This window comes from Capricornis sumatraensis, chromosome 21 (genome assembly GCF_032405125.1).
Source record: "Capricornis sumatraensis isolate serow.1 chromosome 21, serow.2, whole genome shotgun sequence".
In the NCBI taxonomy this organism is placed as follows: Eukaryota; Metazoa; Chordata; class Mammalia; order Artiodactyla; family Bovidae; genus Capricornis; species Capricornis sumatraensis.
In genome coordinates, this window is record NC_091089.1 from 24,703,803 (window position 1) to 24,728,992 (window position 25,190).

Consider the following 25,190-nt stretch of genomic DNA (forward strand, 5'->3'; position numbering starts at 1 on the left):
CAGACATTCAGAGCACACACTGCCCGTTCATGTTGCAAGGCCGTCCAACGGTGACAAGGGCCGGAAGGCCACCACTTCTGCCCAGGGACTTTGCTTAACCTTTGCTTTGTACTCAGGAAAAGCTGAGAAAAAAGGAACTTAAATGCTCTGGATACAAATGTGTCAAGCTAGGCATCATCTGTATTGCCTTTTTTTCTTTTTTCGGTTGCACTGAGTCTTAGTTGTATCACGTGGGATCTTTCGTCGTGATGCACAGACTCTCTAGTTGCGGCACACGCATTCAGAAGTTGTAGCGCATGGGCCTAAGTGCTCCTTAGCATATGGGACCTTAGTTCTCAGACCAGAGATCGAACCCACCTCCCATCCCCAGCATTACAAGGCAGATTCTCAACCACTGGACCACTAGGACAGTAAGCCCCTCTACTGCTTTTTGTATCTGGCTGTATCCCCAGATTCTAGCCTGTCTTCTGACACACTATAGGCGCTTACTATGTACCTGCTGACTTTAGGAATACCTAAAGCGATATGTTAGAACATCAAAAAATAGCTAAATAGTCATCGTTGTTCAGTCGCTAAGTCGTGTCCGACCCTTTGTGACCTCATGGACTGCAGCATGTCACACTTCCCTGTCCTTCACCATCTTCCAGAGTTTGTGCAAATGCCTGTCCATTAAGTCAGTGATGTCATCCAACCATCTCATCCTCTGTCACCCCCTTCTCCTCCTGCCCTCAATCTTTCCCAGCATCACGGTCTTTTCCAATGAGTTGACTCTTCACATCTGGTGGTCAAAGTACTGGAGCTTCAGTTTCAGCATTAGCAATAGTACGTTTACTCAAAACCCCCAAATTTCTCTTTTCAACATGAACCTAGCTTAGAGAGTGTTTCAATTAAACTCCATTTCAGAAATATTAGTCACCCACTAAATCCACATGGTTGTTTGGCCAAAGACTCAAGAAACTCTTCTAGGCTGACATACCCTGAATATTCACTGAAAGGATGGATGCTGATGCTGGGGCTCCAATACTCTGGCCACCTGATGCGAAGAGCCGACTCACTAGAAAAGACCCTAATGCTGGGAAAGACTGAGGGCAGGAGATAGGCATGTCAGACATTTTCTGCCAAAATATCCTTTTGCCACCTTTTACCTTTGAGCAGAAATCCCTCTTTCATTAAGTTTAGCCCAAGCATCATCTTCTCTACGGAGCTTTTCTGTTCCCAGTACGGAATTAGCTGTTTCACTACAATGGCTACAAAAGCCAAGTTGTAAGTTGGACTTGCATTTTAATTAGCCATCTCTCCCAGCCAACTGCTGGGTAACTCTTTACCAGCTCTTTAAAATGGGGGCTGGGGTCCAATTCATCTTTCTACTGTGCTGCCACAGGGTCCGCTGTGACTGTAAACTGCCGGCAGCCCTAGAATTTCCTTTATAGAAGAGGTTTAGGGGCTGCAACCCGGCTGGAACTGGGAAACAGATAAGAAAGGAGGCTAGAATTGGGTGGAGACAGATGACTAGTCTTTTTTTTTTTCTTAATTTTTATTGGAGTATAGTTGCTTTACAGAGTTGTATTAAGTTTCTGCTGTACACCGAAGTGAATCAGCTGTATGTTTTTATATATCCCCCCTTTTTCGGATTTCCTTCTCAATTAGGTCACCACAGAGCACAGACTAGAGCTCCCTGTGCAGGTTCTCATCAGTTATTTCTTTTATACATATTAGTGTGTATGTGTTGATCCCAATCTTCCAATTCATCTCACTGCTCCCTCCCACCCCCCTCGGTATCCGTCTGTTTGCTCTCAACATCTGTGTCTCTATTTCTGCTTTGTGAACAGGATGGTCTATTTCCCTAGATTCTGCATATATGCATTAATATATTTGCTTTCCTCTGACTTATTTCACCCTGGATGACAGTCTCTAGGTCTATCTACATCTCGGCAAATGGCACAATTTCAGACAACTATTCCTAAATGTTGCACCAGCACGTCCCTTTTGTACAGGGCTAAGCAAACATCAGCTTTTTATAAGAAAGGAGCTGGAGAAGAACTGAAAGAGGCACCCAGCACAGCTACAGCAATACAGGCTCAGTGAACAGAATGAAATGCATGGGAAACAGTGATTCCTTGAGTCACACACATCCTTTGGGGGACCCATTATATATATAACAACATTATTCTAAAAGATGTTCTTTTTCTCACTGAGGAAGTTATTAGTAAGTGTCCTTGCAGCTCCAAGTTTATTAAAACAAGCCTGGGTCCAACATAAGGAAAGGGCTACATGCCTGGGCTTCAAATGTGCATGTGTGTGTCTCTAAGGAGCCAAGACTCTGGTTACTGCTCCACTGACCAGGGATTATCCTGAGAGACCTGAATCAGAGCAGGCGGCAACATGTCAGATCCCTTTAGCCTTGCTTAGAGGGCAAGAGAGTTTAGAGAAGGAGAGAAGAAAGGAGACCAGGTAGGGGAAAGGGGCACGGTCCTCTCCCACCCACTCTCAGCAGGCAGAGTAAAAGGAATTTGAGGGACTTCCCCGGTGGTCCAGTGGCTAAGACTCCGCACTCCCAATGCAGGGGACCCGGGTTCAATCCCTGGCAGGGCACTAGATCCCATACGCCACAACTAAGCTCAGGTGCAGCCAAATAAATAAATATTAACAACAACAACAACAAAAAAAAGCAATCCATTTTTTAAAAATTCTAAGATCAAGAGCAAAAGCTTATGTTTCTACTAGCATCTCACTACCTTTGCTAAGAAAGTTCTTGATAATGATGCCAGGCCACGGTGTAATACCCACAGAATACCAGCTGTGTCTCATTTCCTCAATCAGTAACTGCAAGGGTGGGGATACGGACTTCTAGCTACTCTGTTCCTAGAGCCATTCAGTGGGCATCTGATGAATGGATATGTAAAAAATAAATAAGACACACACACCCTCTCCCACGTCTACAGCAGCCGATATGTAAAAAAAAATAAGACACACACACAGCCCCTCTCTCACGTTTACAGCGGCCGCACACCTGAACAAGAAGAGAGGAAGCCGGTGAGCTAGGGAGGTTCCAACTAGCATCCGCCGTAAACACTTGGCTTCTTTGGGCTTTTATCCTCTTATATAAAACAAGAATAAAAAAGTCCCATTGTTCTACACACAGTTGTTACAAGAATTAAAACAGATAATACCTATAAAAGCACAATGAAAATGCTGAAGAATGATACATAAAAGTTGAGGCCTTATGACATCATTTTGCCCCTAACGTATGAAACCATGCATTGTGTGGCTGGTTATAAATAATCGGAGCTATAAAAATGAATAGGATGGAATGGAGTTGTTTCAGCTATGAAATATGAATCTCCAAAATGCATGTTTTAGACTCAAAGGGCAAAGAACCAAAGAACAAAATGAGGTCCTTGGCTTCCTCCTAGCAAAGTAAGGAGATGAACACATTCCTAAGATCCTCAAGTTTATCTACTGAAAAACATTCAAGGGCTTCTCCAGTCCTTAAGTCTTTCCCCAGATAAACATATGAGGTGCTTAAGTAATCACAAATTCATTTATAAAAGGAAATGACTATTTTCCCCCAATTTTCTACTCTTCCTGTTTAAGTCTTTAGATGATTTAAACTGAAGAGAAAAGGGAAAGGTAAAAAAAAAGCAATATAAATATAAAATAATGTTTCATAAAGACTACATCTATCATATAAGTAACTACCACCTTTAGGAAAAATCAACATAACTTATAATATGTTAGAACATACACATTTTTCCTTAAGATACTTGTTTTATAGATCTTGGTGAATGATTTCAAAATAAACATATCATTATGCTGAGCATCTTATCGTAATGCAAAGACAAAAATCAGAGAAGGGGCTCTGGAAGGTTTCTGAAATCACAGTTATGAATCAAAAAACTTACTGTCTCCTTGGGCTCTGAGTCCCACAGCCTTCACCAAGATTTCTGGGGCCTCAATACTGAGGGCTCCAGGCTTAAAGCTAATGAAGTCAGTGCTGGGGATTTGGAGGTTCATTCCTCAGCCAAAGCACTCTCCTCTCATCGGTATCACCTTCATCACCTGACCCATCCTATACCTCTCTTGATGACCTGCCCACAGTACAACAATTCTCATCTCTAGACTCACACCTATGAACCCATTCATGGTTTCTGAGCAGGTGAAACCTAGCAGAATTTTAACTACAATAGATTAAAGAAAAAGATATGAACCCAAGGGGAGAATGCATGATAAAGAGTCTGCGAATTAGCAATACACTTACTAAGAACCCAGAAGACTGTATTCATCTATTGACATCTGGGAATTTTCTCAGATAAGGGAAAACAGTTAAGAGATGAAAGTCTAGGGTTTAATTAAGGGTACTGCTTTATACAAATTCCTACAGTTATTAAATTTTGTGATGCGATTGAGAATTCTCAAAGGCAATCATTAGCTAAAATTTCTAATAACATGTCACCACTTTGCTTTGCTCTGGTTAAGGCACTATATTAAGTTCATAGTGATTACATGTTCCTTGATTTTTCTGGTTAGTATATAAACTGCCAGCCTTCATCCCAGGTGACCTGTCTGCCCTGTTTTACCTTCCCTAGTTTATAGTGTTCATCTCTACCTAGGAGGGACTCCAGTAGAAAGGGATAAGAACCAAGAGGACACATGTGTACCTATGACCCTCTGGAAAATACTAATGGAGCTGCCTGACACCTCTCTAGTTAAAGATCCGAGCAGTTATCACTGGCTTCCTGGAACTGAAAATATTTGTTGCATTTCTCCCAAAGAAATGAGCAATTCCACGGTTTCCTGAGAAAATCCCAGATGTACGCAGTTTCTTCAAAGAAATAGAGTAAAAACAACTTTCACATACTCATATGACATCATCAGGAAAAACTCTACATTCCTCTTAGAGAAACAACACCCTTCACGTATTTAAGGGCTGGACCTAATAAAACACACATTATACGTCCTGGTCACTCCACGTGACTCAAGAAGAAGGATTTCTGAGGTGTTTGGCCATTCTAAGGCATCCAGGCAGCACCCACTTCCTCCCAAAGAACCTGAAGGAAGGCGCATCTCTACAGACTCACTGTGGCCCACCTTTCCTCGGCAGACTCAAAGTGCTTCCAGAACAGGACAACTGTGTGTGCCCTCTAGGTTTTTTCAGGACTGTGCCCTGCTGTACTGAGCTCTTAGCGGACCACAACCCCGTCTTATTAATCCAGGTCCCCGGGGCCTAGAACAAAGAAGGGCTCACAACGTGTGTGTCAAATAAAAGAAACTGGGTCATGTGTGGAGATGTGAGTGGACCTAGAGACTGTCATACAGAGAGAAGTAATTCAGAGACAGAAAAACAAATACCGTGTATTAACACATATATGGAATCTAGAAAAATGGTAGTGGTGATCTTACTTGCAGAAATGGAGACAGATGTAAAGAACAAATGTAAGGATACCAAGGGGGAGAGGGGAGTGGAAGGAACTGGGAGACTGGGATTAACACGCAGACACTACTGATACTATATATAAAAGTGAAAGTGAAAGTCGCTCAGTTGTGTCCTACTCTTTGTGACCCCATGGACCATACAGTTCATGAAATTCTCCAGGCCAGAATACTGGAGTGGGGTAGCCTTTCCCTTCTCCAGGGGGGGTCTTCTCAACCCATGGATTGAACCTAGGTCTCCCGCATTGCAGGCGGATTCTTTACCAGCTGAGCCACAAGGGAAGCCCAAGAATATTGGAGTGGGTAGCCTATCCCTTCTCCAGTGGATCTTCCCAACCCAGGAATCAAACCGGGCTCTCCTGCATTACAGGTGGATTCTTTACCAGCTGAGCTATCAGGGAAGCCCAATACTATATATAAAATAGATACCTAATGAGGACTTCTCAGGTGGTGCAGTGGTAAAGAATCCATCTGCCAATGCAGAAGAAACAAGAGATGCGAGTTCGATCCCTGGGTCGGGAAGATCCCCTGGAGTAGGAAATGGTGACCCACTCCAGTATTCTTGCTTGGGGCATTCCATGGATAGAGGAGCCTGGAAGGCTACAGTCCATGGAGTGGGGTCACAAAGAGTCGGACACGACTGAGCAACCGCATGCACGCGCACACACACCATGAGATCACACCAAATAGCCCAGGGAACTCTGCTTAAGGCACTGTGGTGACCTGAGGGGAAAGAAGTCCAAAAGGGAGGAGATACATGTATATGCATGGCTGATTCATTCTGCTGTAGAACAGAAACTCACACATTGTAAAGCAACTGTAAGAAAAAGATGTTGGAAAAAAATTGATTGTCAGAACTGAATACAGTAATGAGACAAAGAGATGGCTGATTGCTTTCAATATCAATACGTATGTATGTGTGTATGTATGTACACACATAAACACAAATATATCCTCCATCTACGTATGGGGCTGCTGGATAAACGAAGGTGAGTGCATACACACTTTTTCCCACCATGGTGTTTAGCATTACAAAATGCAGTGAATAGAAAAGCCCAACAAAAACAGCAATTTATGTTTATTTTTGGTAACCAAGGATCAAATATATATATAAACAAACACATTTAGAAGGAAAAAATACTACTTTCCATACTCTACTCAAAAAATAAACTCCTTTCAAGTGGCACATTAGTGGAGACACGGGAGTGTATTACCCACTGCAGCAGCTAAACCCTACTCTGAATCTCCTTCCCCTGATTTTTCAACTCACTTTTTGTCCCCCTGCTCTCCAATTAGTTTGCTGAGACCAAGTAAATAGATTTTAAAAACCATCTTCAGCCAAATAAAATCAGAGAAAGACTATGGGCAAAATTCCTAAAACCCCACTTCTATGTAATTACATCACAAATATGGATAATATTCCACTGTAATACAATGACATCTGCAACAACAGTAACACAGTCCAAGATGACTTAACTTTCTGAAAGCAAGTAACAAGCAATGATATTTTACAAAGCTAAGTAAGCTCTGGAGCTACCAGACACCGACAAAATATCCTTACTTGGTTTCAGTTCAACGAGAGGAGGTCTACTAAATTTAGACTCTGAGCTGATTTCATCAGCAACCTGTCCTCCTGACAGAGGTCTCTGTGGACAGGAGGGAGAAACACTGGGGTGGGATCGACTTATTTCAGAGGCACAGACTGCAGCCAAAAACGGTCACAAAGCGCACAGGTCCTGGGCACGGCTGACAACCACCCCTCTAAATCCTGCAGGGCTGCTTGCTGTACGGCCTAGTCCTTTCCGGGAGCCATCAAGGGCTCGGAATGGTCAGTATGACTACGACACAACCAGCTGGACTCGGGAGCTTTCCTGGAAGAAGTAAACACCAAACACTTGATCCAAGACAAAGCTTGAAACCATCTAGAGCGAGAGCACAAAATGAAACTGAATCAAATCCTGATCATTTTTTCTGTCTCTTTTTAAAAAAAACTGCTAGTCAAGAGAAGACCTAAAATTTTTTTCATTCTAAAAAATGATTTAATTCAAACTATATTCAAATACTAAAATGCTCAGGAAAATAACTGAGCTGTTATAACCAGCCTGGGGACAGGCGTGGCATCTGCGCATCAGCAGTTTGCTCCTCCTGTGGAGGGAGTGGGGAGGAGACAGGAGATGGGGGAGAGAGGGCCGTCTGCAACAGCCTCTGGGGCGAGGGGGTGTCGCTGGTCAGCTGCTGGCTGGCCAGGCTCTGCCAGTGACTCAGTCGTGGACCCAACGGCTTGGCTGCCTGCATCCCAGTTGAGGGGACAGGACTGGGGCGCAGAGAGATGGCTGTCAGAAAAAAGCCTCAAAGGAAATTCATGTATCAGAGCAGAGGATGGGGAGGGTGAAGAGGAAAAGGAAAGGTACATTCTTTGCACTCCCAACCACCTCCCTGCCTCACCTCTCTTTGCTTTTCTGCTCCAGACAGTTCACTACCTCCATCCTCTCCAAAATGGTATTTCTAGTCACTAAAGTGAATTTCATGGCTTCTTAAGCACCATACTGTCCATCTTTCTCTTTTTTAATTGAAAGAAAAAAATGTATTTTCTGTCTTAAATATATGCCCATTCTCTCTCTTAAATCCCTTATAAAATTCTATCAAACTGGTTTGAGCTGGTACTACAGTAAAACCAAAACGTGTCACTCTGCAAAAAGCCCTAGAAATTTTAGAAAGCAGTTGAACTAAAACAAAAAATAGTTTTAGGCCAAACAAATCTGGTATTTCACGTGGTTCAATCCCCCATCCCAACATGGGAAATCCACAAATAGTTGTTTTCAAATCAAACATAGATGAGCCATATACTGTCATATTACTAGGCAATATTCACACCCATTGACAGTCTGGCCTTCATTAATGTAGTCCAGCTTTTCACTTGCAACATAAAGGTTGTTGCTCACAAGACATGGACCCAAACTAAAGATGCATATGACTGCATAACCCAGATTTCATGTTCAAAGTCAATTTCATAAGGTTACATCCCTGGGTTAAAATAACAGGAAAAGAAAAAGTCACTGTCATCTTTTTGCAACTTACTACAACTGTGTTTCAAAATGTTAAACCTCACACCATCTCTCCTTTATAAAGCTTTAAAAATGCTTAGACGGAAACAAATGAGATGATATAAAGGTAGAAAATTCTGCAGAAAAAGACCCACACATGTGAAGCAGTATTCAGCTATTCATGAGCTAAAGAAAAGCTGATGTTAGTTTTAATGATAGCTGCAGGGAGAGCTCTTAGCTGGAAATAAAATAACAAATAGGAACAAATAATGCAAATGGGGAAAAAATTCCAAAGGGGTACTGACAGTATTGGAACATAAGTCTTTAGGAAAAAGAGTAAGGAACAATTTTACTGAACAAGAAACAACATCACAAATATGTGAAGGTATTTTGTGTGTTTTCCCACAGCTTACGACTAAAATAAAATTATACACAGTAAACTAAAGGAATTAAAAAGAAAGTAAAAGAAAAAGATATTATCCAAGAAATTGGACAACTCATTCTAAATGTGCTGAGGACAAATCACTAAGGTCACCAATATCTGGTTTTGTTCTTATCCTAATGGCACTGTCCTCGCTGCCTGCAAAGTCTTCCAGAACAAAGAAGGGTATAAATAAAGAAGTTCATAAATAAATGAAATGATAGAATTTCTTGCCAAATGCCACTGTAGAAGACAAAAGTCAAAGACTAAATTATGAATAAGGGAACTGTGCCAGGTAAATTCTGGATATTTTTACTGTTGGTGGATTGGGGTTTCTCTAAAATGCACAGCAAGCTCTTGGCTGCAGCCCAGAAGTACTTGGGGTGCTTGCTGGCTGGCACACTTGAGTCTTCACACATCCAGAGATGCTGATTTAGAAAGTCAAGGATCCCCAAAACTGGCATTCTTAAGCAGCTTCTCAGAACATTAGAAATGCACTTAGTCCCCAGTTTACACTTTGATGAAATGACTACCTAAAATAAAACACCCATTTCTTTACTATGGGGATTAACATGTTTGTTCGCTTTTTGAGGGAAAAAATACAATATATTTGGTAGCCAGTGAGTTACCCTAATGAAAATTATCTGTTCTCATGATCAAAATGGTTTCCACAGGTTTCATCACACCACACTGGATGGCAACGTAGGTCCATATGATTGGAAAATGCACACCAATGCTTTCTTTAAGGTAACTATTCAAGAACCCTTCACAAATGCTGCTAAAATTTTACTGAATTTGCCTTATGAGAAATTAAAAAGACATGCAAAGAAATTATATATACATATACAAAGAACAGATACACACACACAGACACTCCAGCATTTACTACTACTGTATCTAAAAATTCTAATTTGCTTCTCATTTCATTTGTCTGCAAAAACTCCCACAAATATGTTAAACAGGAAGCTCCTCATGGGCCCCTTCAACACTTTAGACCCATGACTGGCAATTTTCTCTATGACTATTTTTTCTTATCTCCTTCCTTCTCTGTGTCTCTTTTTTTCTGGATAACCAACGCCATGGCCCTTATCCACAAGTACACACAGCCACTTTATGGGAAAGATACACAGTTTTGTCTTTGCCCCACAGCAGTTTCAAACTGATCTGCATTCATCCTAATACGAGCACTTCTGAGGGAAGAATGTGTGTCAGGCCCCATGGAGAAACGGACCCACAATTACAATGTAAAGTGGTATGTGTTATTAATAGAAAAGGGATGGCTGATAACAGAAAACACTCTGGGTTTTTTTTTTCTCCAGCAAATTAAAAATAAAATATTAAGACTTCCCTGGTGGTACAGTGGATAGGAATCTGCCTGCCAATGCAGGGGACACAGGTTCGATTTCTGGTCTGGGAAGAGTCCACAGGCAGCCGGGCAGCTAAGCCCCACGCCACAACTACTGAGTCCAAGTACTTAGACCCCATGCTCTGCAACGAGAGAAGCCACTACAATGAGAAGCCCATGCACCATGACGAAGAGTAGATCCCCGCTCCCTGCAACTAGAGAAAGCCCACGCACAGCAGCAAAGACCCAGCGCACCAAATACATACATACATACTTTCTTTCAGAAATAAAATAGAATAGCAGGGCACTCCAGAACGCAGAGCAAGAACAGCACCAGAAAACCTGAGTGGAGATCTGCAGCTGAGCAGGGTGCAACAGGGGCCATTTCCGACAGTCATTGCTAGAGTCACTTCAATAGGCGAACAACACATTATTCCTGGGCGTCATTATGGTCTAAGTCGGCTTTTCTCTAGATCGTACTAAAGGGTAAAGAACTCCTCGGTTTGTATCCACTACTGACCTCCCAAATCAGAGGACTGTGAAGCCTGGACACAGAGCGGGTGGGTCAGGGAAGGCCTAGCTTCTGGATACCCTACTGTCTTGCTCATGAGAAAATGACGATGGGAGAAGAGGTGTCAGTAGAAGGGAAGTTTGTCCGCTAGTTCGTTCTGATCCAGCCTAGATGCGGAGAAGCGAGAGTGTCCTCTCTGCTGGGCCTGGACTGGTGGGGGCTGACGGCCCTGCATGAAATCTGTCTACACACAACTCACAGGATGTCCTGCTGTGGCCCCGGCATCGCCACACCGGCTACACCTGAAGACGCTTCTATATCGATCATGTCTCATGAGTTTTCACACGAATCCATCTCAGGAATATTTTCTAGTCCCTAATACCATTTTGGGTCAGAGGCAGAGAGGAAATCTCTCATCTATTAGTTCATGAGAAGAAAATACTTCCTGTTCCAAAAGGAAGACTATGTCTCTGCTAAATACTCTAACCTAAGAATGAATTACTTCACTAGTGACATGTTCTTTAACGAGCCCCCACTTAATCACTGAAATCAAAATTTTTAAAAAAATTTAGCTCTATATGCACCTTACACACCTACTTCATAGTAGGCAGGGTGCTGCCTCAGACACTTGACAAAGAATGAGACACAGCCCTATCCTCAAGGGCTCTGGGTACCTTCAGGGGAATAAGAGCTGGACCTTCTAACACAGCGTGGTAAGCATTATTCTGGAAGGGTGGTGGGCACGGTGCTCCAGGAACACCATGAAGCCTGGGAGGTCTGGGGAAGCCTTCAGAGGAGATGACAATGGAGCTGGATTTTAAAGTGTGAACGAGATTTTACTGCAAATGAAGAGAAGGGGAAAGACCTTCTTGGCAACGGGAGCATGAAAAAAATCCATGTGATGCAAAAGGGAAGGAGTCTTTAGGGAAGAAAGAGTATCGTGGGGCGAGGTGCAGGGCAGGGAGGTGTGGGCCGTGAAACCGAGGGGGTGCACGGCAGCCAGAGGGAAAGGACCTTATCTGTCACGTAAAACAGTGAATTTTATCCTGTAGGAAGGACAACGTGGTGCCTGGAATGTTTATAAGAAAGGGTTTTGCAGGATCCAATCTGTATTTTTAGGAAGAGATGTGTGGTGGGGGGTGACAGAGAAAAGGGTGGGAGATCAGGTACAGAGCTTCAGCGAGATCACTCATAACACGTTTTGGGGAGGCTCAATGCTCTTTGGTGAACATCATCATTTCCCCTATATGTTCTTTAATTATACCTGAGGTTTTCTCCTTAAATTATCTATTGAAGCTGTATATATATATATATATATATATACATATTCCTATTCCAAATACATCATCTGTGGTTTATAAAATCACGTTCCACATGAGTGAACGTTTAGGTAAATACTTAAAAGAATTCTCTTACCTGAACAAAGCTGTTCCACCTTCGTGTAGTTTAAAGATACTATGTCATTAACCCAAGCGATGATGTCATGTCTGCTCATAGTCTCTTGGGTTATCGAGGTAGAATACACGTTGACCGCCATTCCCCAACTAGAAAAAACAAACAAACAACATTTATTTACCTACAAGAAAAAAATGAACTCAGAAATGACAGACATCCATCCAACCCTGGCAGAACTCTAATACAGTTAAAACTCATATATGGTTCGTGCATCATCATTTTATATCTCCTTCAACTTGATTTAAATGTTGCTCCGGCTCTGAGATTCCTACTGTCTCATGTAATTCAGTGTCTCACTTAGAAGATGAGTTAGGAACAATTTTTTTTTTTAATCAGCTTTAGAGAAAAGGAAATTCCCTTCAGAAACAGGATACATACACGTTTCATTAGAAAAAAAAACTTCACCAGATAGTCTTTATCCCTACAAACTTTGGATAAAGCAAAAAAAAAAAAAAATTATAAAAAAAAAATTATACAGAAAGTATTTGGAACTGACTGCATGAGTCCTCCCTTCATTTCTGACTGTTAATATTCTTCTGACCATTCATGACACCTACTACCTAACTTTTTTCTGAAGGGGCACACAGTGGCCACAGAAAAGGTTTGTTTTGCTTAAAATGCTTGGATAGCTATAGTTTGGTGGAGAAGGCAATGGCACCCCACTCCAGTACTCTTGCCTGGAAAATCCTATGGATGGAGGAGCCTGGTAGGCTGCAGTCCATGGGGTCGCTAAGAGTCGGACACGACTGAGCGACTTCACTTTCACTTTTCACTTTCATGCATTGGAGGAGGAAATGGCAACCCACTCGTGTTCTTGCCTGGAGAATCCCAGGGACGGGGGAGCCTGGTGGGCTGCCGTCTATGGGGTCACACAGAGTCGGACACGACTAAAGCAACTTAGCAGCAGCAGCTATAGTTTGGTAAGATTGGTTTCCTCTTTTTAATTAATAAAGAATGTTTTTAGAGCAGTTTTAGGTTCACAGCAAAACCGAGTGGAAAGTAGAGTTTTCCCATATACCCCCTCGTCCGACAATCTTCCTACCAGCTGGTACATTTGTAACGATCAGTGAACCTACACTGATGCACTCTCATCACCCAAATTCTATAGTCTACATTAGGTTCCCACTTGGTGTTGAATATTCTCTCGGTTGTGACAAATATACAATGACATATATCCGTCACTGCAGTATCACACAGAATCCTAAAAAAAAAAAAAGAAAGAAATCCTCTCTGCTCTGTCGATTCGTCCTTCCCTCCCACCATTTCTGGCAACCACTGATCCCTCTTACTGTCTCCAGAGTTCTACCTTTCCCAGAAGGTCATACAGTTGGAACCATACGGTACATAGCCTTTTCAGACTGGCTTCTTTCACTAATGCACAGTGAAGGTTCTTCCATGTCTTTGCATGACTTGTGAGCTCACTCTTTTTTTGCACTGAATAATACTGCACCGTCTGAATGTATCACTCACCTACTGAAAGACATCTTGGTGGCCTCAAAGTTCTGGCAAATATGAGTAAAGCTACTATCAATATTCACGTGCAGGTTTTTGTAAGTTTTGACTCATTAGGATAAATACCAGAGAGCACGACTGATCTGGGTCATATGGTAAGAGTGTGTTCAATTTTATAAGAAACTGCCAAACTGTCTCACAACAGGGCTATACCATCCTGCATTCCCAACAGCAATGAATAAAACTTCCTATTGCTCCATGTCCCCACCAACACTTGGTGGTGTCAGTATTTTGGCTTTTGGCCATTCTAATAGGTGAATACTGGGGAAGGAAATGGCAACCCACTCCAGTATTCTTGCCTGGGACCCATGGACAGAGTAGTCTGGTGGGCTATGTAGTCCATGGGGGTCACAAAAGAGTCAAACATGACTTAGTGAGTAAACAACAACAAATCCCAACTCTTCAGAAACTTCAAAGTGATATTCTATTATTCTTTTTTTAAATTCAAGTATAGTTGATTTACAATGTTGTATAAAGTGATTCAGAGATATGCATATTCTTTTTCAGACTGTTTTCCATTATAGGTTATTGCAAGGTACAGAATATAGTTTCCTGTGCTATACAATAGGTCCTTGTCTTTATTCATTATATATACTTTAGTGTGTATATATTAATCCCAGACTTCTGATTTATCCCTCCCTCAACTTTCTCTTTTGGTAACCATAAAGTTGTTTTCTATGTCTGTGAGTCTGTTTCTGTTTGGTAAATAAGTTCATTTGTATTTTTTTTTAAGATTCCACATGTAACTGATGCTATGTAATATTTATCTTTATCTGTTTGACTTACTTCACCTAGTGTGACAATCTTTAGGTTCATCCACCTTGCTGCAAATGGCAATATTTCTTTTTTTTTTTTTATGGCTGATAATGTATCTACCATATCTTCTTTACCCATTCATCTGTCAATGGACACTTAGGTTGCTTCCATGTCTTGGCTATTGCAAGTAATGCTGCTATGAACAATGAGGTGCATGTTACCTTTTTGAATCAAATTAGCGTTTTCATCTTTCCTGTATATATGCCCTGGAGTGGTACTGCTGGATCACATAGTAATGCTAGTTTCAGTTTAGTGGGGGGTTTTTGGGTCATGTGGCTTGTGGGACCTTAGTCCCCCAACCAGGGATCCAAATCTGTGCCCCCTGCAATGGAAGCATGTCCTAACCACAGGTCCACCAAGAAGTCCTTATTTTATTTTTTTAAGGAACCTTCATACTGTTCTCCATAGTGACTACACCAATTTACATTCCCACCAACAGTATAGGAGAGTTAGTTCCCTTTTCTCCACAGCCTCTCCAGCATTTATTATTTGTAGATTTTTTGATGATGGCCATTCTGACTGGTATGAAGTGATAACTCATCATAGTTTTTACTTGTATTTCTCTAATAATTAATGATGTAGAGTATCTTTTCATATGTCTACTGGTCAGCTATACATTTTCTCTGGAGAAATGTCTATTTAGATTTTCTGCCTATTTTTTGCTTGGGCTGTTTATTTTTTGATATTGAGCTGTATGAACTGTTTGTATATTTAGGAAGTTAAGCTCTTGTTGGTTGCATCGTGTGCAAATCTTTTCTTCCATTCTGTAGGTCGTACTGTTTACGGTTTCCTTTGCTATACAAAAGCTTGTAAGCTTGAGAAGGTCCTGTTTATTTTTGCTTGTATTTCTACTACCATGGGAGACTAACCTAAGTATTGCTACAATATTATTTAGGAGAATGTTTTGCCTATGCCCTCTTCTAGGAATTTTAAAGTGTCATGTCTTATATTTAAGTCTTTAAGCCATTTGGAATTTATTTTCATGTATGGTGTAAAGAGTGTTCTAACTTCATTGATTCACAGGTGGCTGTTCGGGTTTCCCAACACCACTTGCTGAAGAGACTGTCTTTCCCCCATTGTGTACTCCTGCCTCCTTTGTTGAAGACTAGTTAGCCACAGGTGTGCGGTTTACTTCTGGGCTCTCTATTCTGTTCAACTGATCCATATGTCTGGGTTTGTGCCAATGCCATGCTGTTTTGATTACTATAGCTTTGGAGTATCGTCTGAAGTCTGAAAGGGTTATGTCTCCAGCTTTGCTCTTTCCCTTCCAGGATTGCTTTGGCAATTCTGGGTCTTCTCTGGTTCCACGTAAGTTTTAGGATTATTTATTCTTGTTCTGTGAAAAATTTCATAGGTAATTTGACAGAGATAGCATTAAACCTGTAATGGTCGTTTTAATGATATCAATATTTCTAATCCAAGAACCTGAGATATCTTTCCATTTATTTGAATCACCTTCCATTTCCTTTATCAGTGTTTTATAGCTCTTAGCATGTAACTCGTTCACCTCCTTGGTCAGGTGTATTTCTTAGTTTTTTCTTTGATGTGATTTTAAAAGGTTTTTTTTTTTTTTTAACTTTCCCCTTCTGATATTTTATTGCTAGTGTAAAAAATGGAACAGATTTCTGTATGTTAATCTTGTACCTTGCTGAATTTGTTTATTGGTTCTAATAGTTTTTGTGTGGCGTCATTAGGGTTTTCTATAGAGAGTATCACATCATCTGCACATAATGACAATTTTAGTGCTTCCCTTCTAACCTGGATATCTTTTATTTCTTTTTCTCACCCAATTGCTGTGGCTAGGGCTTCCCATACTATGTTGAATAGAAGTGAGAGTGGACATCCTTGTTGTGTTCTAAAATTCAGCAGGAAAGGTTTCAGCTTTTCACTGTTGAGTATTATGTTGGCTGTGGGTTTCTGACAGTTTTTATTATGCTGAGATCTGTTCTCTTTATACTCATTTCAGTGAAAGTATTTATCATGAATGGATGCTGAATTTTCCCAAATACTTTTTCTGCATCTACTGAAATGATTATTTGGTTTCTGTGTTTTCTTTTGTTGATGTGATATATCACATTGATTGTTTTGCATATGTTTACCATTATTATGGCCCTGGGGTAAATCCAACTTGACCATAGTGTATGACCCTTTGTTGAGGACTTTTGCATCTGTATTCATCCACGATACTGGCCTGTAATTTTCCTTTCTGGTACTATCTTTGTTTGGTTTTGGTATCAGGGAGATGGTGGCTTCACAGAATGACTTTAGGAATGTTCCCTCCTCTTCAATCTCTTGGAAGAGTTTGTCAAGGACTGGTGTAAGTTCTTCTTTGTATGCTTGGTAGAATTCCCCAGTGAAGACACCTAGTCCTGGACTTGTGTTTGCAGGGAGGTTTGTTTTGTAATTACAGATTCTATTTCACTTCTAGTGAATTCTATCCATTCAAATTATCTATTTCTTCTTGATTCAGTTTTGGTGAGCTGCATGTTTCTAGAAACTCGTTCATCTCCTCTAGCTTGTCCAATTTGTTGGCATATAACTGTTCATAGTATTCTATTGTGGCTTTTTATATTTCTGTGGTATTGGTTGTTATTTCTCCCTTTCATTTCTTATTTTGTTTATTTGAGTTCTCTCCCTTTTCTTCTATTTAATCTTGATTTATTAGCTGAATAATTCTACAAAGAGAAATTTCCTCTCTGAGATACTGATCATATAAGAAAGGCAAGATAGATGCCTGATTCTTTCCCTATATCTTCAGATTTTCACAACAAAGAGGTAAGTTTCCTAATAGTCTCCAAACATGACCAATGAGGTTTTTATTTCTGAAGTGTAATTATGAACTTACAGATTTAAACACATTTGATACACAGTTTAAATCACTGGCTTGAGTTTTTTCTGACAAGGTTCTAGTAGTCTTTGCTAACTTCCCTGCTTTCTGGTATGAGAAAAAGCTTCAGGCTTAACTTGTATATTTGCTGCCTTAGACTTAAAACCAGTCATTTCTCCAAGAATTCCTTTGGTCACAAATACTAGAGATAATATTTTTAAGCACAACTATATACAATAGAAAAATATAGACATACAGATTTTACACAAAAATATACCTATTATTAAACAGTTGTATTTGAAATTCTTATTAATTCTAAAGCAACAAAAATCAGCTTTCTACTTAAAGTGCTAAGTGACAATTTTATTTATTTATAGTTAAGTATAAAAATAAACATATATCCATCCTCAGAAGCACCCGCATCTCTAAATTTTCTTCCCCTTAAGATGTGAAAAATCTTAAGATACTGGCAACCCCACAAATGTGACCACAGTTACTGCCTTTCCACAACATTACTAAAAATGCTTTTAATTTTTTGCTTAATAACTTCCATTGTTTTATTATTTAGCATACAAACCATTTGCTTTTAATTACTAATTTTAAAAATCAACTATGTAAATTATATAAAACTTCAGTAAAAATAATTCAAAATTTAAAATGTTTTGGAGTGTCTGGTATAATTTTCATTCACCAGCATAATTCTTGGCAGTCCATGCTCTTTTCTAATGGCTTTGCCTGCAGGCAGTAGGGAGAAGCTTTTGCTTTAAGAGGCAATGCAAAACCAATACAGTATTGTAAAGTAAAATAAAGTAAAAATTAAAATTTAAAAAAAAAATTAAAAAAAAAAAAAGAGCCAATGTACTACTGGAGGGTGAGGCACTAAGGCCTGGAATTGTGCCAGAGGGCAAAAACGGATGAAATTTTTGCTCTAGATGATTAAAACACAAAATTAAATGCAAAGCAGGGGAGACACAATCAGATCTGTGTTTTAGAAAGATTATCCACAAGTAAGTGAGTAATGATGGTCTGTGTTTACGTAATAGAAAGAAATGCAGAACAGAAGGACAGGTTGAAGAGTTATGATAGCTTTTAAAAAATCCATAAGAACAGAGAAGCAAGTCATTTGCTGCAGGTTGTGTCAATGAATCACACTCTTTTCTGTGTCTTTACTGACAATGTTCACCAAAGGACAACAATTCTTTTATACTGAGACAGTCGGTGCACAAGAGCAAGTAAAGCATTATCTGCCTTCAACGAGCTCATTAAGATGACCAGGTAAACAACAGAATAGCAGCTGATTTTTGCTTTAGTAAAACTTCAGTTAGTTATTTACTAGACTCACACTCTAACCTCAACCAGATCCGCATCTCCACCGGACACAACCGCAGTCCCCAGAAACCCTAAAGTAAGTACATTGTTGAGGGGCCTGTGGGCAAACAAAGATAGAGGACAGAGCAAGGGTGGAGCAGTCAAGGTTAGGAATGTTTTCTGACATTTTCTAAAATAAAACAACAACGATGCATCGCTTTGCCGACAAAGGTCCGTACGGTCAAAGTTATGGTTTTTCCAGTGGTCTTGTACGGATGTGAGAGCTAGACCATTAAGAAGGCTGAGTACTGAAGAATGGATGCTTTCAAACTGTGGTGCTGGAGAAAACTCTTGAGAGTCACTTGGACAGCAAGGAGATCAAACCAGTCAATCCTAAAGGCAACCAATCCTGAACATTCACTGGAAGGACTGATGCTGAAGCTGAGGCTCCAATACTTTGGTCACCTGATGCAAAGAGCTGACTCATTGGAAAAGATCCTGATGCTGGGAAAGACTGAGGGCAGGAGGAGGCAGGGGCAACAGAGGATGAGATGTTTAGATAGCATCACTAACTCAATGGACATGAGTTTGAGCAAACTCAGGGAGATAGTGAAGGACAGGAAAGCCTGACATAGGGGTTGCAGTCCATGGGGTTGCAAAGAGTCAGACTCAACTTTAACAACTGAACAACAATATACCTACTTCAAATTAATACCAATGGAATCAACATAGTTCATTTCTATTTACTATCCATGCTGATGAGAATATTCTTATAATCTATCTTCCTCCATATTTTACAGGGGTACTTCTAAATTCATTTCAGTTTGTGGTTATCTTTCACCTCCTCTATTAGTCCCTCATCCAAATGTGTGACACTTTCAGATTTTGCAAGGGAGAGCCTGAGGTCCAGATTTCCTCTGTGCAGGGAAGGCAGCTGAAGTACAAAAAGAATTCTATTTCTGCTCTGCCAGTCACTCTTTTCTCCCCCTAATTCCTTCAGAAAAAGACAACTTTCTACAGGTGCAACTTCAATACACTCAAGCTGAAATTATTCATCTGATGCAACAATTCACAAATGAGAATTTATATTTCTCCAAATGTTAAACTCAAGGTTGGTGGAGTTTAACAGTCTTAGCTCTTAGGTAAACATCCACTAAAATCTGAAGATTTCATTGTAATTTCTTAGATGCCAATCCATATTACAATATTAAGATGAAAGTACTGGTCTCTACTTATTCATCAGATATGATGTATAGATCACAAAGGAATTTTTCTATCATTTTATAGTTAAAGTGGTTCCCTGCTCCCATTTTGACTCTTGAAAAAATAAATCCTATGAGGGAAGAAGGGCAGGAATTGTATTCTTGGCTGACAAATGTGGATTCCTAGTCTTTTTGAAGGACAATTCAAAATATTAATTTTTAAAAATCTTACTGAGTAATTTCCAAAGACTCAGGCAAGCAAAGTAAATGGCTAAGAAAGGTAAGATAACACTGAGTGCTACAGAATAAAGAACCATCATACTGTGCAGGGTTTACTCTGTTTGGCTCTTCAGCATGCCTGTTCCACAGAAATTACTGTTTATTCTTCGATGACCTGACATCTGGTCTCTAGGACAAGCATTTCTCTCTGTGTCACCCTCGTAAAAAAGGAAGTCCAAGTCCTGTCCTCTAATTTGTGGCTTTCAGTAGGTACTTTAACTAGATCACTGTGTGTTTAAAACCTGGTAAGTACAACAGCACTGAAGTTGTAAGCAAGAGACGATCTCCTAGCATGTCGGTCTCTGGGCCACACATTTTGATATGGCATTAACATTTCATTTTAGAATGAACTTGCACAGCAGAAATTAACACGACATTGTAAACCAACAATATCTCAATAAAATAAACTTTTAAAAAATGAATCTGCATCCACTGCTCCTTCTTGAAAACAAAACAATAATCACCACATAGTTTATACACAGTGTATAGTTTAGATACTATTTCTGGGAATGTCCAAATGCCTTTCTGGGAAACTGGCACTATATATATATGTGTATATATATAATCTATAATGTTATATATTATATTATAGCTATTATATTATATATATAATATTGTGTACACACTATATTATATACATATTATATATGTATATATACACACACATATATATGCATATATATATATTTTTTTTTTTTTTTGCAAGTAAGAGAAAGAAAAACACACAGAAAAATGAAAATCCCTTCCAGCAGGTGAAGTCACATTTCTGGCTTGTCTGTGGATAGTGATCACTGACACATGGAAAAGGCCAGCCTTAGCCTGAGGGCCAGTATGTTGATTTTGCCCCACTTCACCCTGTATGCATGGGCTTGCCAGGGGGCACTAGTGGTAAAAAACCCGCCTGCCAATGCAGGACACATAATGAGATGGGGGTTCGATCCCTGAGTCAGAAGATCCCCTGGAGACTGAAATGGCAACCCACTCCAGTATTCTTGATGGAGAATCCGATGGACAGAGGAGCCTGGTGGGCTATAGTCCATAGGGTTACAAAGAGTGGGTCACAACTGAAGCGATTTAGCATGCATGCACTGTGTATGCAGCATTTGGGGGTGGTGGTGGGACAAGGGCGCCAACTTTATGCTCTGCAGCAGTCACTCAACCATACAAATCAGAGACTGCATGTCTGCTTACTGAAACAAAAGGAATTTTATGTGACTAAGTGGGACTTGAGTTTGCCTACTGAACAAAGCCTGGATAAAGATTTGGCAAGCCCTGAACTACGGAAACCAAAACATGGATTCTACCCCTTCACCAGTCATCGGCTCCCAGACCAATGACAAAGTAGTTCACAATTTTGTCCAAGAACAAACTGGGCAAGGTTTGTGAATTACTGCAGAGGAGGGCCTCTTCAAAATATGACAAACATATAAAATGTCACAGCTAACAAAAATTGGAATTATTTCTTACATAATTCATTCTGTCTCTGCACCCTGCACTTACAAAACAGACCACTTGTGTACAGTTGGAGGAAAACGTGGTGTTTTTCCAGCAAGGCTCACAGTAGACCAGGTGTCTCAAGATTCTGGCTCTAGTGCTGCTGTGGGTGTGTGGCTATAGGGAGAGAGGCTTGAGAAATTAATTTTGGGATTGAGGCATGTGGAACCTATTTTGATTTTTTTTTTTTTTCACATCTACCATCTGAGTATGCCAGGCTTCCCAAGTTTAGACACGACCATCTGCAGAAGAACTGCCTTCCTTAAGTGGTTGACTTCTGTCTGCTGCTCTGTAAGAAGGCCCAGTTTGGCTTTGAAAGTGAAAGTCGCTCAGTCATATCTAACTCTTTGTGACCCCATGGACTATACAGTCCATGGACTTCTCCAGCCCAGAGTACTGGAGTGGGTATCCTTTTCCTTCTCCAGGGGATCTTCCCAACCCAAGGATCAAACCCAGGTCTCCCACATTGCAGGCAGATTCTTTACCAGCTGAGCCACAAGGGAAGCCCAAGAATACTGCAGTGGGTAGCCTATCCCTTCACCAGCAGATCTTCCTGACCCAGGAATTGAACTGTGGTCTCCAGCATTGCAGGCAATTTCTTTACGAACTGAACCATCAGGGAAGCCCCGAGATTTACCCCAAATGCATTCTGAAGCTGAAACTTTAAAAGCCACCCACCTCTCCCACCCTGACTTCAGTTATTTTATTTATTTCATTCCCTGAGGGAGTCTATACCCAACTGGAAACTTCGTGTTCAACATAACATGTTCTGTAAACTAAGCTCCCTGTTGCCATGGCAATATACTCTGTTCACACAATTTTGCACTGAAAACTATACTCATATTCGTGACCGTCTTTCTTCACACTCTCCTAACAATCTGTATTTTCAACACGCTTCTCTGTCACTGGGGGAAGTAATCCACCTCCACCAGCCTAAGACCAACACATGCAATCCACCCTTCACGCACCCACGACAAAACAAAGGAAGTGAAAGTGCTAATCGCTCAGTTGTGCCTGATTTTTTGCAACGCTATGAACTGTAGCCAACCAGGCTTCTCTGTCCATGGGATTTTCCAGGCAAGAATACTAGAGCGGGTTGCCATTTCCTTCTCTAGGGGATCTTCCTGACCCACAGATCAAACCTGGGTCTCCTGCATTGCAGGCAGACTCTTTACAGTCTGAGCTACCAGGGAAGCCTGACAAGACAAAGAACAGACTGGAAAACATGAATTAATAATAATGGTATTTTCCTTTCACCTGGGAAATATTTCTTTGATCTTGGGAACATAAGGACTTCTGAAGTCCATATAGTAATCTGCAACCCAAGTAGTTTCTCGAGTCATAAGGTACCAATGCTTCATAGGAAGCCACGTCACGCTGACCAAAAACGGCTCTGAAATCTCCATATATGTCAAGGTGGGAGAAGTGCCTGTGAGTCACAAGAACATTTCCTTTACTAATCACTGGACTTAAGACCCTGGTCAAGGTCCAGATCTCACCCTGAATTTCCATTCCACAAGGTGTTCTCTAGTTCACAGCTTTAGGATGGTCAAGGTTGGCCTATTCCGACATACCAGGTAAACGGAGGTGCATTATTTCAAACACACTTATCAATCATGCCTTTTTTCTAAGAATCTTCTTGGCGTCATCCTAACAGAAACAGCCATTTTGCAAACACTTCTACGTACCCACAAGCAGATCGAGACAATTGCTGATATGAAAGTGAGTATTTCCTTCTCCTACGAGTGCCATGTTTCTAAAATACAGTAAGTTCCCGACATACACACCTTCAAGTTGCGAACTTTCAAAGATGCGAACACGCATTCGCATGCCCAATCACGTAAGGCAGTTCTCGTGTCTGGCTTACACTGTCATGTACGGGCATCCTCTACAAGCGGTTGTGCTTTTGTGTACTTTACAGTACAGTGCGGTATAGAGTAGGGTGGTATAGTGTCTTTATTGCAAGCCCAGGATGTCCAGAAGCAAGCGTAAAAGCAGCAGCGATATAGCTGGTACGACTGTAATTTCCAAAGTACTGTAAGATTAAAAATGCTTTTTGTGTTGGTTTGCTTTTTATGCTATTATTTGTGTGAGAAGTATTATAAACCTATTACAGTACAGTACTGTACAGACAGTTGTGTTAGTTGGGTACCTAAGCTAACTTTGTCGTACTTGTTATTTTGTTCAGTCATGTCCGACTCTTTGCCACCCCATGGGGTGCAGCACACCAGGCTTCCCTGTCCTTCTTCACCATCTCCCGGAGCTTGCTCAAACTCATGCCCACTGATTTGGTGAAGCCATCCAACCATCTCATCCTCTGTCGCCCGCTTCCTTCTCTTGCCCTCAATCTTTCCCAGCCTTGGGGGTCTTTTCCAATGAGTCAGCTCTTTGCATCATGGTACCTGGGCTAACTCTGTTGGACTTCCAAATAAACTGAACTTATAAATGCACTCTCAGAATTCCTTCATGTGTAGGGGACATACTGTAAGTGGAAAACATACACTGAAGAGAAGAAGTGCACATTTATATCCACTGATCAAATACCGAGACAAAGCAAGACACTCCAAAAGCTGTTCATCAACCTCAGGGGGGCTGAAGAGCTTGGGGCCTGCAGCAGACATTCACTTAAACGTATGTGTTTTCCTCAGAAAAGCCTTGCAACAACAGACCTAGACTCTGCCTGAGTGCCTGCTTTCTGGCTCCCTCCTCACAAAAGGCTGATGTGGAATCCCCCATCCCACCCCACCCTACCCAGGGCTGCCCCAGACAATGAACTGGGCGTCCATCGGGGGTGACTTGTAAATGTGTCCCCTGAACCAGAAACTTCCCAGCCTTTGAGCTGCACATAATTCATTCTCCAGATTCAATACCATGGCGGGGCGGCGGGGGGCCGGGGGGTGGGGGGGTAGGATTTAAACATTTCACCAAGGAAAGACTATCTCCAGATAATTCTCAATTCATCTCTTGCTTTTTACTTGTGACCCAGAACATCGCGGGTGTGCAGAGGTAGGGAGGCAGTATTTGGCTGGGGAGGGAGAGCAGGATGGAGGGAGGCTGGAGTCACAGAGGGTCTCTGAAAGACAAGCCTTGACAAGGTAAGAGGCACTCTGGAAACTATACTGGGTTTCATTGAAGATTGGGTATTAAGGCTTCCATTTAATTTGTGGAATAATTGATGGCTGCGTGGATTCCAGGGCTGGGAGGGGAATTTAAGAGGTCGTGTATTGTCTTCTTATTTTATTGTCTTCAGGTAATAATAACACACTGAAGCCACCATGGCCGGATGCAAATGTTTTATTTTTACAGGACTGTCTACGGGATAAGACAAAGAATGCAAAACTAACTCCTCTGGCACCAAGCCTCCTCCTGGGAAGCTCCGAGCTGGGGAGAAGCCTGAGGGCAATTCTGACTTCAGACAAGGATGGCTGAGAAACATCAAGGTATGCCCACAATTACATGATGCATAGATTGGATTAAAACACAGATACTGAAATATACTGATTTTTCCTCAAAATCAGGCTATTCACAATTTAGAGCTTTTTTTTT

General features: G+C 41.0%; 1 protein-coding gene across 3 annotated transcripts in view; it reads right to left on the reverse strand.

Moving 5' to 3' along the window:
* The window catches only part of MAPRE2 (microtubule associated protein RP/EB family member 2), a 188,512-nt gene that overhangs the window by 69,584 nt on the left and 93,738 nt on the right, over positions 1 to 25,190 (reverse strand). For 2 of the 3 annotated variants that reach the window (XM_068993538.1, XM_068993537.1), the window contains one exon: positions 12,168 to 12,295. The exons of the other annotated variant lie outside the window; for it this stretch is intronic. In XM_068993538.1, coding sequence (XP_068849639.1) covers positions 12,168 to 12,288 — 121 coding nt within the window. In that variant the 5' untranslated portion in view covers positions 12,289 to 12,295. The remainder of the gene's footprint in view (positions 1 to 12,167; positions 12,296 to 25,190) is intronic. 3 annotated transcript variants of the gene reach the window in all.